Below are 16,207 nucleotides of genomic sequence, written 5' to 3'. Positions count from 1 at the left end.
TTCGTTCTTGACGCCTCACCTTTTGCCATCACCTGTCAGTATGTTCATGGGCCAGGCCAGTTAACATTACCTTTGCCTTCTTAGTATTTCCATTTGCCATTTTCCAATGAGTGATTCTAGGTCTTTATTAATTTCTGCTAACGAAGTAGGGTTGTCTCCATATGGCAAATTGTTAGTGATTTGGCTTCCAATTTTGATTCCAGCTGTCATTTCTTTCAGTCTAATTATCCTGCACACTTAGACATAGGACACCTCTCACCCCTTTTCTTGCTCTAAACCACTATATTTCTTCAACAGTCCTACAGCCTTGCAAACAGGCAAGCGCCAGCTTCGGTCTTCACACGTCCCAAAGCCCCACTTTCCCTCTGAATCCTCCTCTTCAGAATCATCCTGAGATGGTCTTCCAAGTCCACTGAGAAAGAAATATGCCATCAGGGAAGTGTGGCATTTGGAGAAAATAAATGTCCCAAAGACTTTGGTGCTTAAACTGGCAAATAGGGTTGCCTGAGACGTCTTTATGGGTCGGACACCAAGCTCTTTCCGATGGTTTTTACTTTATGGCAACCTTTGTTTGATTATAATCCAACTCACTCAAAACACTGGAAGAAAATTCCTATTTTCTTTTTGATCGCACACACTAAGTGGTTGCTAAAATCTCACTAAGTATTTGGCCTTGTGGAAAGCAGATAACCTTCCTCCAAAAAATTGAAGATGATAGATTGTGATCAGTTTTTATAATAAATATAGTTTTATATAGACAGCTACACTGGGAAGCCCCTGGGTGCCTGAAAGAGTTTCTCAAAGAATTACACTCAATCAGCCAGTCATAAGCCTGGTTGGGGCTCAGCTGGCCCAGAAGCAATGTTTGGGCAGCAACCCCATGCCTCCTTGAGCTGCTCTGGCTGCTGGTGGGATTCAAGGGGCTGCTTATCTCCCATAAAGCCAGCCAGGCTGTTGCAGGACTGCCTCTCCCATCACTTCAGCCCTGTCCCCCAGAGCTGGTGGGAGGGCATACTGTGGGTCCCTTCCGGCATACAACTTGTTGCCATGCTTTCTCTGTGCCTGCGCTTGCCCCACGTCTGTGTGGTCCTGACGCTGGCATCCTCCCATAAGGCACCAAAGGCCTGGCTGTTCAACTGGCATTCAGGCCAAGGGCTTAGGGGAACCTTGCCGGCTAAATGTTGCTTTTCCAGGTTGGGACTACTGCTTTAACCTGGGACTTCGGGGGTTGGAGTATGAAATTGTTGGTTCTTCAATCCACTCAGAGTCGCTGCTGTGGGACTGGCAGCCATAGAAAGATGTTTGTGCAGTGGCGCATGGCTGCGGAGGCAAAAGAAGCTCCTCCTATGCACAGATATTGTCTGAACATGGCAATATTCTTTGGGGTTGGTGGTCTTGAGCACACCCCATTTGCTCCCCTGGCTGCCTGTTTCACATAGTATTTCTAGGACAGAAGGACAAGGGAGAAGATTCTGGATTCTCCTAGTCAGGTTTTCGGATTTATTCATGATACATGTATTCAACCTTTTTCTGTTTTAAGTATTATTTTTGTTTAATGAAGAGGAAAACATTAGCCAAAAAAGCGATTGGCAGCTCTGACAGATATATTAAAGATTTGTTCTGTAATCATTAGCTGAAATTTTTTATCATATTGTTTATTCATTTGCTAATCCTATTGTTCATTTGTATTTATCACTGCATACTACAGTATATACTTATTTGTTTAATGCTTACCTGGAAATGCCAAAAACACCCATCTCCTCCCACAATGCCAGCAAAATACCTGTTTACAGTGACACAGAAAAAGGCCCAATGCAGGAAGCCACTCACCTGATAAACCCTCATAAATATCAAGCCCAAGAAGCACCCCCTGAATGAAACAGTCACACCATACATAAGCTACGATGATTTGTTTACTTGTGGGGAATTCCATATCAGGCTTGCTGGACTGGGTTTTTTTCCTGTGTCAACAGTTAAACAGGTCTTTTGCTGGCATTGTGGGAGGAGGTGAGTGTTTTGGCATTTCCTGGTCAGTCCTCCATCTGCCTTGTAGTGGAAAAAGATGTACAGTAAGAATTGAGGACACTGCGCCTGCCACATTTCTGAGGCTTATTCTGGCACATCTTAACTGGGCAGAGTTAATTGAAGCAGCATATAAATACATGCATTATTTATTTATTTATTTATTTGTTTAAATTTCTATACCGCCCTTCTCCAATATAGGACTCAGGGCGGTGAACAGCCGAAAATAAAAACAAGACATACATACAAAACATACAAAATCTAAAAACTGATTAAAATAATTAAATCTTTTGGCCGTGATTAAAACAATTCCAATTTAAAATCAGTTTAAAATTTGACTCAAGCCAGCCCAGCTAGTTGAAATAAATGGGTTTTCAGGGCCCGACGAAAAATCCGGAGGTCTGTTATTGTACGTAACTCTGGGGGGAGGTTGTTCCAGAGGGTGGGCGCCACCACAGAGAAGGCTCTCCCCCTGGGGGTCGCCAGCCGACATTGTCTGGCGGACGGCACCCTGAGGAGGCCCACCCTGTGTGAGCGTACTGGCCAGTGGGAGGCTATTGGTGGCAGAAGGCGGTCTTGTAAGTACCCCGGCCCTAAGCCATAAAGAGCATAAAGAGTAGCTTCCGATTCAAGCAGGAAGACAATCCATGTTTAAAATATTTCAGCATCCAGAAATAAGAAATGTGGCTGATTGACAAAATACAAATAATTTAGATTCTGATATACAAACCATAATAAAGAAAACTAAATCCAGAAATAGCATTATGTGTAAAGCAGGCTACAATTTTAGAAAAGAGAATTGTGCATTTTTATCTAATACTAGTATGTCCTGATAGAACGCTTATTCATATACTTTCCAGGGTCAGGGACCATCATTAACAATCTTCTATTCTAGACTTCCGGTCGGCACCGCAGACTCCGTGGACGGTCTTTTAAGACCGCCAGCCCTGTGTCTTCGTAAAAACTGCTTTGACAGCGCAAACCGGCTGTCTGGCGGCTGAAAAACCTCCCCTTCGGGAAAAGAAGGAGAGGAGAGCCGGTGGGCGAGAGTAGAGCTCCCCGAAAGCCCTCTGGAATATTTCCAGAGGCTTGGAGGGTGAGAGCTCCCCAGCCAGCCCGCCAAGAAGCTCCGAAGCCAGGACAACTTTGCGAAAGCAGAGCGAGAAGCCGCGATCCGATCCTGCTTTCAAAAGTGAGTTTGACTGATTACAAGCGCAGGCAGAGCGGAAACAGGAGAACAAGCTTTAAAAGTACAGAGCTTAACTCCGAAGTTACTTTGTTTCAAACTGAATTTCATTGAGCTGGAGGCTGAAGATGGCGTCTTTGTTATGGTTTTGAAAGTGAAAGCCAGAAACGAAAGTGCTTATTGAGAACTTTGTGCTGGGAGAGTGGATTAGCTGCTTATCAACTGCTGGGAAGTGAGAGCTTGTGGAGAAAAAAAATCATCCTGCCTGATAAATTAGAGACTATAAATTACAAACATTTTAAAGTTGTTTAAGAGACTTTGTGGCTTTGGAAAAAAAAAAGATCTCTTTAAAAGGGGGAAAAATGGCTTCTAAACAAGTGAAACCAGGAGTTGTTAAAGGAGAGGGAGGTTCTCCAGTTGTGTCAGTGGTGACACAGAAAGCACAACTTCTGGCTGATTCACAGAGAGTCAGAGTCAGGAGGCAGCACTTAATGATTTTAAAGAATTTATGAAAGAAGCCATGAACAATCAAGCAACAGCAATGAAAGAAGCTATGAATAACTTAACATCACTTGTGGAAGGGAAATTAAAGAAAGTTGAGGAGGATATAAGCTCAATTAAGGAAGTGGTTGCAGAGAAACAATGAAATAAGAGAAGATATTGTTTATGCTGTATCAGGATTGTCAAACCTTGTTATCCAGCTTGATGGGAAAGTTGAAGAAATTAATCAAGCCAATTTAAATTTGGAAAGCAAAATGGGAGATGTTATTGTTCTTTCTTTTTTATTTCTTCCTCTATCTCTTTCCGCTTCTTTTGTTGTTTTAGTCTATGTTTATTATTCATGTGTATTAACATACCCCTCATATAAGCCTTGCTAGCACCCCAGACCATTTCCATGGAAGTACCCTTATTCATATTAATTACAAAAAATTCTTTCATTTGTTTTTTAAGCTCTTTCATATTTTCTTCATATTTAAATAAATTTTGGCTTCTTCGGAGCCAAAGACACTCCCCCTGGTGGATTTTGTGTCAGGCCAATCAGAACAGACAGCAGTGCACATGTCACATGACCAGAACAGAGAAAGTGGATGATGAATTGGTAATGAATGTTACAATACAGGTCCATGGAGTTTGCTTTGAGATTGAGAGGCCTGAAAGAAAATAGTAAAGAAAATTTAAAAGATATTTGTGCTGATGCTATTGCAGAGATAATTAAATTGTACTAAACCTGAAAATTTTAGGCCAATTTCACTTTTGAACACGGATTATAAAATTTTTGTCCTGCTGTCTAATTGTAATTAGACAGCAGGATTATAGATTAAGAGCGTTTGCAGATGACCTGGTTGTTACTTTATCTCAACCTATAGAAGCGGCTCCCTATATGTTGGACATAGCTCAATATGGCAAGGTATCTGGATTTAAAGTAAATCTACATAAGACAAAGATGATAACTAAAAATATGTCCATAACTCAAAGAGAAGACTTAGGGAGAATAACAGGGTTTGAAATAGTTAAAAAGATTAAGTATCTAGAAGTATATATTGCAGCCTCAAACACGAAATTGTTTTAAAATAATTATGAAATTCTTTGGCAAAAAGTACAGAAAGAAATGGAAAATTGGAAAAAGTTATAACTATCATTACTGGAAAAGATAGCAGCAATAAAAATGAATGTGCTACCTAGGTTTTTATTTTTGTTTCAAATGATACCAGTGCTTAAGAAAGATGGAAATTTGATGGAATGGCAGAAAGGGGTTAATACTTTCATTTGGGCTGGGAAGAAACCAAGAGTGAAACTGAAAATTATACAGGATATACGTGAGAGAGGAGGTCTTAAAATGCCTAACTTAAGACTGTATTATGAAGCAGCAGCTTTATCACAAATTAGTGATTGGTTTAACTTAACTGAAGAAAGAATGTTAAACATAGAAGGTTATGATTTGTTATATGGATGGCATGCTTATTTGTTATATGAAAAAAAAAGTGGATGAAGTGTTTAAGGGTCATATATTTAGAAATGCATTGTTCAGGGTTTGGAAAAAGTACCAATATAAGCTAAATTATAAGATACCCATATGGGCAAATCCCAGACATGCAATAGAAAATATAAGTATAGAGCAAAAAACAGAGGTGATTACTTATAAAGAGCTTCTTTTTTTGGAAAGGGGTAAGTTGCAACTGAAATCTTTAGATGAATTAAAAGAAGAAGGGATAATTTATACTTGGTTTCAGTATGGTCAGCTTCAAGCTAGATGGAGGGAAGATCAAAAATTTGGTGTTATGCAAAATGAGGAAAATCTGGTGAAACAGATTAGAGATCAAAGTCAGATGCATATTAAAAGGTTGTATGATGCATTATTGGAAATAGATTCAGAAACGGAATTGGTTAAGGATTGTATGATAAAATGGGCACAAAACTTTCAGAAACCAGTGATGATGGAAACGTGGGAAAAGATCTGGGTCAGAAATGTTAAATTTATGCAAGCACAAAATTTGAGAGATAATTTTTATAAAATGTTTTATAGATGGCACTTAGATCCTAAAAAATTATCATGTATGTATTCGAATTTGCAAGCTAAATGTTGGAGATGTGAATGTAATGACGCAACCTATTATCATATATGGTGGACCTGTAAGAAAATCAGGGTGGATAAAAATCAATGATTTTTTTTAAAAAATCAAAAAAATCAGATTTTTCTGATTTAAATCGGATTTTTTTTGATTTTTATTGAATTTATTTTAATAAAAAACTTTTGGGGTAAAAATCTATTGTAAGATAGTTTTCTATTTAAGATACATAAATAATTTAGTTTATTCAGCATGAAATGGAGCTTAGTTATGTAGCATGAGGCTGTATATTCTGCAACACTGGGACTATGGGTGAGTCAACAGTGGGTCAAAGGAGTAGCAGAGATGACATGGGGGGAAGAAAATTCTTGGGGTTTTTTTGTAAAACTTTTCAATAATAAAAAAAACAATCTTCTATTCTTGAAAGAGTCATGTTCTTTAAAAAAAAAAAACTGACTACCAGCATTGCAATTCTTCCTTTGTAGAAGAGTACAAATAAAACAGTTGTTTTGAAACCAGTCAAGCAAAGGTTAGGTTTACACAACAAACTAATCTTCAACTTTACCCATGTTAGGAAACGAATTCCTATGTCACACAAAGTACTGTGCCCAAATAACCAGACAATGTTTTTAACGTGGCATGTTGCTTAATATGAAGACCTCCCAAACCAGAAACTGTTGACCCTCACCTTAGTCAACCTGCCAGGAGAAACAGCCTGCGATCAGTGTCTGCAGCCAGCATGCTGCCAAGGCTTTACATTCCAGAAGGCTGATCTTAGCTGACCTGGATCAAGGCCAGTCAGGAAGGTAGTTAGAAAGGAACCGTGGAAACTAGGGGAGGTACATCCCAAGCTGAGTTCCCTCTGCTGTGAAGGTGCCCCTCTCCTGCATTTCTCCTCAAGACTCTCCACGTGGGCAGCCACAGTCCCGGCTGTTTTCATATTAGCATCTTTTACTTCTGAAGAGCTTGGAAATTGGGCTCCAAAAAACTTTCTCTGTGAGCTTTTTGATGTTCACAAGCAACTAGGTAGTCTCTGAACAAAGCTCCAGCCCAGTAGGAAACCATCCCTTGGCCTAGAAGCAGAACTGAGTTATTTGATATTGGAAATCACAGCACCTGGCAAGGTGAAAGCTTCATACCACGAACAAACATTCATAGTAGGTTGGGTCCTAGGCCTTGCTATGAATACCACACAGGAAGTGGCCTGCTGCTCTCTGCACTGGAAACATCCATTAACACAGCAACGCTGGTTGTTAAAAGGATAGACACTGATCTCTGCCCTAACCCAGCAGGCTGATGGTCATTCTCTTCCCCTCACCAATACCAGGTAAGATATCTACCTACACAGCCAGACAGACCAATATTACAGCAGGCCAGAGTTTGGCACCTGGTAGTCTGTGCCCAAGCCACTCAGCCTGGCTTCTCATGGCTTAATTCACACATACCAAAATAATGGCTGGGTTCCCACAACATTCTGAGCCATAAACATTATGAGCCTTGGTACTACAGTGGTTTAAAGCACCCTGTTATTAACACAGCTGCCTGCAATTTACTGCTGGTTCGAATCTCTCCAAGGCTCAAGGTTGACTCAGCCTTCCATCCTTTCTAAGGTAGGTTAAATGAGGACCCAGTTTGTGGGGGCAATAAGCTGACTTTGTATAAATATACAAAAGTATGAAGGCTATTGCTTAACGCACTGTAAGCCGCCCTGAGTCTCCGGAGAAGGGCGGCATATAAATCAAATTAAAAAAAAAAAAAAATAAACTTTCCTATTGTGGGATGAAAGGCTTTTGCATTCTGGCTGTATCAGGGAAGGCGAACCTGCCCATATCTGCAAATAAAGGAAGAGTGTGAGCAATTTGAGAAAAAAACTTCTGGCAGGAAACTGAATTCTGAAACTTACTTGGGCATTAAACTGAAAATGTGTTTGGTTTCACGTTTAGTAGAAAACAGCCTGATTTGAAAGGTGTCCTTGGAACCTCTCAGACATCTTTGTTCAAAAGTTTGGAGATCTTCCACCAAATAGCAAGCAGCATTCAGAAATAGCTGCTCTTCTGTTTTTCTCCGGGGCCACAAGTAAAGCCTATGCTGAATACACAATTGCAGAAAATTTGGCTAATGGTGTGTTTTCCTTAACATTAAACAATAGGAACATAGTTCTGCTTTGAAAATATGTTTGTATAAAAGTGTATGATCAAGAAAGCCCCAGCACCACAGCCAGCCAAATGACATGAGTTTTCTCAAGTTTTTTAAAGAAACCATCTTAAGTTACTCTATTTCTCCACTGAGTGATTCAACTGTTTTCAACATTCCTTTTAGTTCACACAGCACCCTTACAAGGTTGGAATAGCATGTGGCTGGAGAGATCTTAATTTTGCTCTATTAATAAAATATTGTAATCTAAATGGATTATTGTGTCTGCACTGAGCAAATTTTAGTCCTTCCTCATATAAACAGACATTCAATATGGAATCAAGAAAGGAGACATATGGAGTTATTCCTTTCCTTTATTTATCCCAAACTTTTAATAAATTGCTAAATAATTTCAATATATTAAATATTTTGAAGGGAAAAAAGTGTACATCCACCCAAATATATCTACAGCCTTTCTGGTAGGTCTTCCATTAAGATGATGGAACCACTCTGAAATATAATTCACGCTGAAATCCACTCAGGCAGGCAGCACGGCAGTAGAATTTGAAACTTGGCGGGGGGGGGGGCACCTTGCTCTTTTGAATCTTGGAAATTCTTGAATTTAATATTTGCCCCTTTGCTGGATTATATACGACTCCTTATTAGTCCATGCCAGCCATTAAATACCTTATTGGGTTTGGAATTGGAACCACTTGAAATAGAAAATATGATTGCTGCAATTCTTCCTTGCCAAGTATATTTTATTATTCCCTCTAACATATGTACCGCTGTTTCCAGATTGGCGAATAATTGTTGAATAATTCCTCTTTGTTCGGTCAGAAAGATGTCCGCCTGCTCCTTCGCAACCGACTGACGGTCCCATCCACGCGCCGGGCAGAGGCGGCAAGCCTCCCCGCCCACCCCCGGGCTTTAGGCGCTTCCATTCCCTTACGCCAAGGTGCGAGCTTGACATCCGGACTCGAAAGCCGGAGCGACACCCCAGAGCTTTCGGGTTGTCTCCCAGGCCCCGCTTAAGCCCCTCCTCGGAAAAAAGTGCGCAGGTGCAGCTCCAACGGAAGGTCGCGAGGGTCCGCCCCCACGGCCCCCGGAAGCGGAAGCAGGCCAGAGCAGCCGGAAGCGGAAGCCTGTCCCCCGTCAGTCCTGTGTTTACGCGCGGCGGTCGAGCTGCCGTCCTTCCTCGCAGCCCCCACCCCCCATCACCATGTCGGGCTCCAGCAGCGCCCTCATGAAGCAGCCCCCGATCCAGTCCACGGCGGGGGCCGTTCCCGTCCGCAACGAGAAGGGTGAGGAGGGGGCGGAAGGGGGGCTCCTCGGCGGGGAGAGGCGGAGGGAAAGGAAGAGGGGGTGCTGGACTCAGCTGGAAAGCCTGAACCCCGCCCGCCTCTTCCAGGGGAGATTTCCATGGAGAAGGTGAAGGTGAAGCGGTACGTCTCGGGGAAGCGCCCCGACTATGCGCCCATGGAGTCCTCCGACGAGGAAGACGAGGAGTTCCAGTTCATTAAGAAGGCCAAGGAGCAGGAGCTGGAGCCCGAGGAGCAGGAGGAGGAGCTGGCTAGCGACCCCCGGCTGCGGCGCCTGCAGAACCGCGTCAGTGAGGATGTGGAAGAGAGGTGAGTGGCAGCCAGGCTACCTGGGCCAAGCCTGGATTCTTTTTTGCGACCCAGCAGAGGCAGAGAGAGGAAAACGGCCTTTGTTTTCCAGGCTGGCAAGGCACCGCAAGATTGTGGAGCCAGAAGTGGTGGGGGAGAGCGATTCTGAAGTGGAGGGCGAAGCTTGGCATGTGGAGCGTGAGGACACCAGTGAGGAAGAAGAGGAAGAGGTAGACGATGAGGTATGTACAGGCGGAAGAGCCAAGTGTGGCGTTTGGCATTGGACTGCACCTTTGAGCAAATATTGGAGGTTTGCAGGAGTGGCAGCAATGAGCCCAGCTGAATTTAGAAATGTGGGGGAATATTTTTGCAGTAGCCCAGTGTTCTGATTGGTAGCATCTACAATCTTGGCCATTTTCCCACAAGAAATGGCCAAGATTCTTTTGCTAGAGATTCCAGGAGCTGGATCTGGACCATTTAACATGTAAAGAGCCTACACTTGTGTAATTTTAATATAGCCATAAATTGATACCTGACCGGTTGGAATGGGTAAGGGATACATGGACACATGATAACCTTTTCCCTTTATCTCTCCTTAACAGGAAATTGAACGTCGACGTAATATGATGCGCCAACGTGCTCAGGAACGCAAGAATGAGGAGATGGAAGTGATGGAACTGGAAGATGAAGGCCGTTCTGGGGAGGAGTCTGAAACTGAGTCTGAATATGAGGAGTATACAGATAGTGAAGATGAAACTGAACCACGTCTTAAACCTGTCTTCATTCGCAAGCAAGTTCCATTAGTTAAGAAAAGGAAGGGGAGGAGGTGACAGTGGGCATTGATCTCTTTAGGCTGAGTGGTATTTCACAGCTTTTCTTTTAATATGTTGGTGGCATATAATTACAGCTCCAAGGCATTTTTCTTGCAGCGATGGGTGTGAATTCTAATAAAGTTTCTTCTAGAAAATATTTAATTTGGATGATATTCAACTCGGCACAAATATCTGTTGCAGAAAGGACCGAATCACAGTCCAGGAGCGAGAAGCAGAGGCACTGAAGCAGAAGGAACTGGAGCAAGAGGCCAAACGTATGGCTGAAGAAAGGCGCAAGTACACGCTGAAGGTATTGGGAAAGGAAGGAGCAGGTGATTGAGACACAAGAAATGTGGTCCTTCAGGAGGCTTACTCTCCCCTAAATTGCTGCAGATTGTAGAAGAAGAAGCCAAGAAGGAATTGGAGGAGAACAGGCGTTCTTTGGCAGCCCTTGATGCTTTGGATACCGATGATGAGAATGATGAAGAAGAATATGAAGCTTGGAAAGTGCGAGAATTGAAGCGAATCAAACGAGATCGTGAGGAACGTGAGGCGTAAGTATAATCAGAGCTTTGATTGGGTAAAAAGTTAAAACCTTCTCTCCTCACAAGAGGAGAATGATCATTAATGCCAAGTTATTTATTGTGCCTGATTTTTTTTTTATCCAGCCCCCTTCCCAGTGTGGGATTCCAATGCTACAGCTTTCTGATGGAGGGCTATTCAGCCTTTGTAAGCAGCTCTAGCACCTCCCAAAGTAGCTTGTTCCATTGCCGAACAGCTGATCAGTGGATGGGTACGGCAGTGGCCTCATAATTGGATGTCCAATTCAGCTATCCAGGCATTTGTCTGATGTTGCTTCATGCAGAGAATTCAAATGGGCAATTCATGTGGGCAATCTTGCACAATATGTTTAACAGTTTGCATATTAGCACAGTAGTTGCAAAAGGGGGAATCTTTCCATTAACCCCTTTGATACAGGACAGAGGCATGTCAGAAAGCATGAGATCACATGAATGCATGACTTAGTGTCAGCTTTCCCTGACAATTCTGGTTGCTGTCTTTAGGGAGGAATATGTGACCTCATATGACCTTGCTTAACTTCTGAATTCTTGCCAGTTTCCCCATTGTCTGTGCTTTTGGAAACTGGGAAGGAACATTGAAATCATTATCATGTGACCAGAAGAATGCTGCGATGGGCAGCATTCCACATAAATTTGAACAATCACTGAACTACTGGTTGTAAACAGAAGACCACCTGTATTTCTGAGAAGTTTCCAACCCATTTGTGCTCCTTTTGTTTTAAGGATTTCTGTCCCAGGGATACTGTCGCCTAATACTTCTTCAAACTTGTTGAAATTGGCTTTTTTTGAAATTAATATGCATGTATGGCTATGCTCCAGTCTCTCTCTGTTGTATCTTAGACTCAAAAAGTTGTGGTCACTTCCTCCTAATCTACTTATTCCTTTTACTTCTTTGAGCAGCCAATTTCTTTGACTCTTCTCTAGTTTCTAAAAAATTAAATAGATAGTGACAGTTACGAGGAATCTTTGGGCAGTCTGGTTGAAATGGTTTTCCAGTAGATATCTGAGTAGCCGAAGTCTCTCACTGTTATTAAGGCACTTCTCTGAAAGTTCTGTAACATGGCCCAGAAAGGAACAATCCAGATTTTATAGCTGGCTTGAAAAAGGAATCACACCTCCACAATAATAATATCCTTTTCTTCTGTTGCCCAGATGCTTTTGACTGGGCCCTCTATGCTCATTTCCTTAGTCTCTGCTTGTTCCCTTCCTTTACATATGATGCCTCTCCTTTCCCCCTCCCCCTTTTGAGTCAGTTATACCCTTCAGCCTCACTCCCAACCCCCTTCCCAGAGTGGGTATCCTCAGAGCATCCCAGATCAATGGCTCTCCTATCTTTTGTTGAAAACTGTTAGTTCCAAGGTGGGAGGCCAACTATTCCACTGCTTCTCACAGTCAGGAAATTCTGCCTTATGTAAACTAGGCTGGATTTCACCTTGTAAAACTTCCATTCTTGTCCTACCCTATTCTATTCCCAGTGCTGAGCCTTCCATTATGGAAGAGTGCTTGTTTTATCTCTCATTAGCCTTCTCTTCTTTAAGCTAAAAATACACAGTTCTTGCCAGCACTCGTCAGGATTTTGCATCCAAGCCGCTCACCATCTTTGTTGCTCAGCGTCCCTTTTGTATTGTGGCAAGCAGAGTTGGACCTGGTGTTCTACTCCAAGTGTGTCTTGTCAGCACTCATTCATTCTTGGTGCTTCTTGTTTTACCTGCTACTTAAGCTGCTAATGTCTTGGCATGGAGCTTTTTTCTTCTGATACACCCAATTTACAGGTAGTAAAGTTGAAAACATTTACTTCTTGTAACCAAACTTACAATAAATATGTTATCATTTGCATATTTTAAAATTTCCCCCATCCATTTTCACCTTTTTAGTAAGTAGAGGAGGTACATAGATTAATCACGTCCTCTTGCTTTCACTTTTTTGGCACAACTGCTTTTGCTCATCCTTCTAATCCCCTTTGATATTTTATGAATTAAGTTTCAGATCCCTAGTCCTCATTGTGTCATACAGATTCATTCCTTAGGCATCTTACAAATCTATGGAAACATGTTCATTTCATCACACACTTGTTTGACTCAACAAATGAGAATGTAGTTTCTCCAGTTCATATGTTTGTCAGGAATTCACTGAAGATCAGGCATCCAGCCTGTGCCCCCAGCCAAAAGTCACACTGAACTTCTAAAATTTTGCTCCTCTTATAACTTTTAGTCAGAATTCTTCAGGTATGCTTAAAAAACTAATCTCTTTGTAGGTTGTGCGTCACAATAACACCATCTTTGTCACGGATGTGGCCATCCCATACTCTTTAAACAGTCCACATTTATGACTAAACTCTACATCATATCCATTTAACAAAATTCATCCTTTATGATTTTTATAGGTTTCCATAGATAAACTTTGATGGAGCTGAAAAGCTGCCTACCATCTACCATCTTTTGGGATAGATTTTCCAGGTGGTAGTGAAATCATGTTTTGCAAGGTGGTGAACAGAAAGATTCCATGGTCGATGGAATCAAAACGGGAGGGTAGAAAGATAGTTTGTGCACGATGTGCTAGATGACTACATAAAAACATGCAACTGTATAGATTAAGTTAGCAGCATAATTAATAATTACACTCTCAAATGTGTAACACCAAAGAGGATGGTACAGAATTTGCTCACCTTTCTAGACAGTTCAGGCTTCTGATTTTTCTTCTGCTTTGTGCTATTGTAGCTTAATAGGGGATTCATAAATCAGTTTGCCAAACTGCAAGAGCCTGCAAGATTTATTCAGTTTCTCTAAAAGGACAGCAGAGCTGCTCATGCGCAGGAAATAATTGCTAAACCTTATTTCTGGCAACAAGGATGGCAAAACATTGAATTCAGCAAGTATAAAGGCTCTGTGGGGAGTCAACCTAGATAACTGGCTTGGGAGAGATCTCCCAAACTACTTCATTCAAGAAAATAGTCTGTACCAAATGCCAAGCATGCCAGAGATCATAGGGCAGCCACTCCTAAGCATCTTGGCCTGGAAGTGAGTATTAAAAAGGAGCAGATGGTTCCAATCCTAGAGAATAGTATCATGACATAGTTATTGATTGTTCCCTTTTAAAGTTGCAGTTTCTGCTTTCTCAGAACAACCAGATTCTTCCCATCCAATGTGATGAACTAGGAATAGCAAGGGAGAAATCACAATGATAAGTTGAAGCACTATGAAGCAGTATATAAGTCTAAGTGCTATTGCTATAAGTTGCATTTTATCTAGCACCTTATCCATCTCTTCAGGCTGCAACAGTGAAAGGCCTTCATATGCATAAGACTAAATCAGCAGTTGGTCAAGGGCCATAATAGTGATGACTCTATGGCCATTGTCAGTTCTGGGTTCTAGAGAAACTATCAAGGGGAGTATTGTAAATCCCATAATGATATGATCTGACTCTTGGGGTGTTAAAAGAAAAATTTTCACAAAAAAAAACTTAATGTGCTGTCAGGAACACAAAACTAGGCTGTTGTAATACTGGACAAGCCCGATGGCCGCTTGGCAACCTTCCGTGCCCAAAGGCATCTGCAAGCTGCTAAAATTCAATTTCATTGTACAGATGTTGTGCATTGACAAAAGGTTTGATTTGGTAAAAGTCATTTATTGAAGATCAGGAGGGACAGTGTGGCTAAAACGTTTTTATTCTATATAGGATGGAGAAGGAGAAAGCAGAGATTGAACGGGTACGGAATTTGACTGAGGAAGAACGCCGGGCTGAGCTCCGAGCCAACGGCAAGGTCATCACCAATAAGGCCGTGAAGGGCAAATACAAATTCCTGCAGAAATATTATCACCGGGGTGCCTTCTTCATGGTAAGCATTTTGCCCCAAAACTGAAAGGATCAAATATATGTTCAACAGCTAGACCTGCTCTTTGTCATCCTCTGTATAATGGCTTTGTCCCCTTCAATTTTATCTTCCCTGCAAACTAGAGTGTTGGGGTCTTTTTCCTATCCCCAATAATTCTCAGACTTCCCTGTGCTCAGGTGTGCTCTTGCTTCTTCAGGATGAAGATGAGGATGTGTACAAGAGGGATTTCAGTGCACCAACTCTAGAGGATCACTTCAACAAGACAATCTTACCTAAAGTCATGCAGGTAAATGGGAGAGGAGCCCAGTTGTGGATTGGAACCAGGATAAGCTTTGTGACTCCCACCAGCATTCTCTGGACAGCATTAGGGCCAGGTGAGCAATTCCAGAGACCTCATCTCAATCCTTCCCCCACTTTCTTCTCTTTGCTATCCAGGTGAAGAACTTTGGGCGTTCTGGACGGACTAAATACACCCATCTAGTGGACCAGGACACAACTTCCTTCGACTCTGCTTGGGGGCAGGAGAGTGCCCAGAATACAAAGTTCTTCAAGCAGAAGGCAGCTGGCGTGCGGGATGTCTTTGAGAGACCTTCTGCTAAGAAGCGGAAAGTGACTTGAGTGGGGAAGGATCATCCAGATCCCTCTTTTAGCTTTGGCTCAACTACTTTGTTACTTGTGACCACAAAATATTTTCATTGGCTTGAATCGACTAAGCTGGTGCCGTTTCAACTTAACAGACTCTCCTTTAGATCTTTTGCAGTCCCATTTCTAATTTTGACTGACTGTAAAGACAACTGCTCTTTATAGGAACACTGTTTAAATAGCGTGGGGGGGACGACGACAAACTATTAAATTACCCATTCATCTGAATTTAAGAGTGAAAAGTGACCTTATCCTGGTTGTTTGGTGATCTGATCCTGTTATACAAAAACACTTTCTGTATTGCATACATGTTAAAGATAGATGTGCCATAGAAAAAGGCTGGAAAGCAGCTTTCATGAAACATGCTAAGCTATTATTTGTTTCTATAATTTACTAAATGAACCATATGAACATCATGCAAACATTGTTTTAGTGCTTGTGTGAAGCAAGTTTGTCTTTAACAGGGAAAAAGCCCCTTCCTTGTTCTGCTCTTATTGATAGAACAGTGGCAGCATTAGAGGATTGTTTGCAAATAAAATAGCATTAGAGCTAATACAATGTAACTTATACAAATTCACTTTCCAGATAAACATTAGATTGTTCCATTTTTATTTTGGAATCTGTTGATCTCACATTGCCAGGGTTGATTTTATAGCTGCAGTTTGGGAAACAGAAAGCTCATGATCTCTCTGAGGTGGTCTGACCCCACTGAATTTGGTAAATCACCACTAAAAAGGGTACAAGTAATGATAAAGTTGGGAATAAAGTTTATTTTTCCTATCTCCAGATGTTCCTCTTTACCTTGAAAAGATTAGTCACAAG

General features: G+C 41.8%; 1 protein-coding gene and 1 long non-coding RNA gene across 2 annotated transcripts; one reads left to right on the top strand and one right to left on the bottom strand.

The window, feature by feature from the left end:
- Nucleotides 1-7,697: 7,697 nt before the first annotated feature.
- On the bottom strand, nt 7,698-8,589 carry LOC117676239 (uncharacterized). The gene is made up of 2 exons (XR_004594373.2): nt 8,378-8,589; nt 7,698-7,863 (listed from the first exon to the last, which is right to left on the bottom strand). It is a non-coding gene; the product is annotated as an uncharacterized LOC117676239 (long non-coding RNA).
- A 159-nt stretch (nt 8,590-8,748) lies between these two features.
- Nucleotides 8,749-16,165, top strand: MFAP1 (microfibril associated protein 1). The gene is made up of 9 exons (XM_034435604.3): nt 8,749-9,212; nt 9,320-9,539; nt 9,631-9,760; nt 10,121-10,308; nt 10,532-10,640; nt 10,724-10,884; nt 14,587-14,746; nt 14,940-15,029; nt 15,179-16,165. Exons 1-9 carry the CDS (start codon nt 9,131-9,133, stop codon nt 15,359-15,361), a joined length of 1,323 nt encoding a protein of 440 aa, XP_034291495.1. The 5' UTR covers nt 8,749-9,130; the 3' UTR covers nt 15,362-16,165.
- Nucleotides 16,166-16,207: the final 42 nt, after the last annotated feature.

This window comes from Pantherophis guttatus, chromosome 13, assembly GCF_059756535.1.
Source record: "Pantherophis guttatus breed Tessera chromosome 13, ASM5975653v1, whole genome shotgun sequence".
Taxonomy (NCBI): domain Eukaryota; kingdom Metazoa; phylum Chordata; class Lepidosauria; order Squamata; family Colubridae; genus Pantherophis; species Pantherophis guttatus.
The sequence above is the reverse complement of the archived record's forward strand: the minus strand, read 5'-3'. Positions and strand labels throughout refer to the sequence as shown.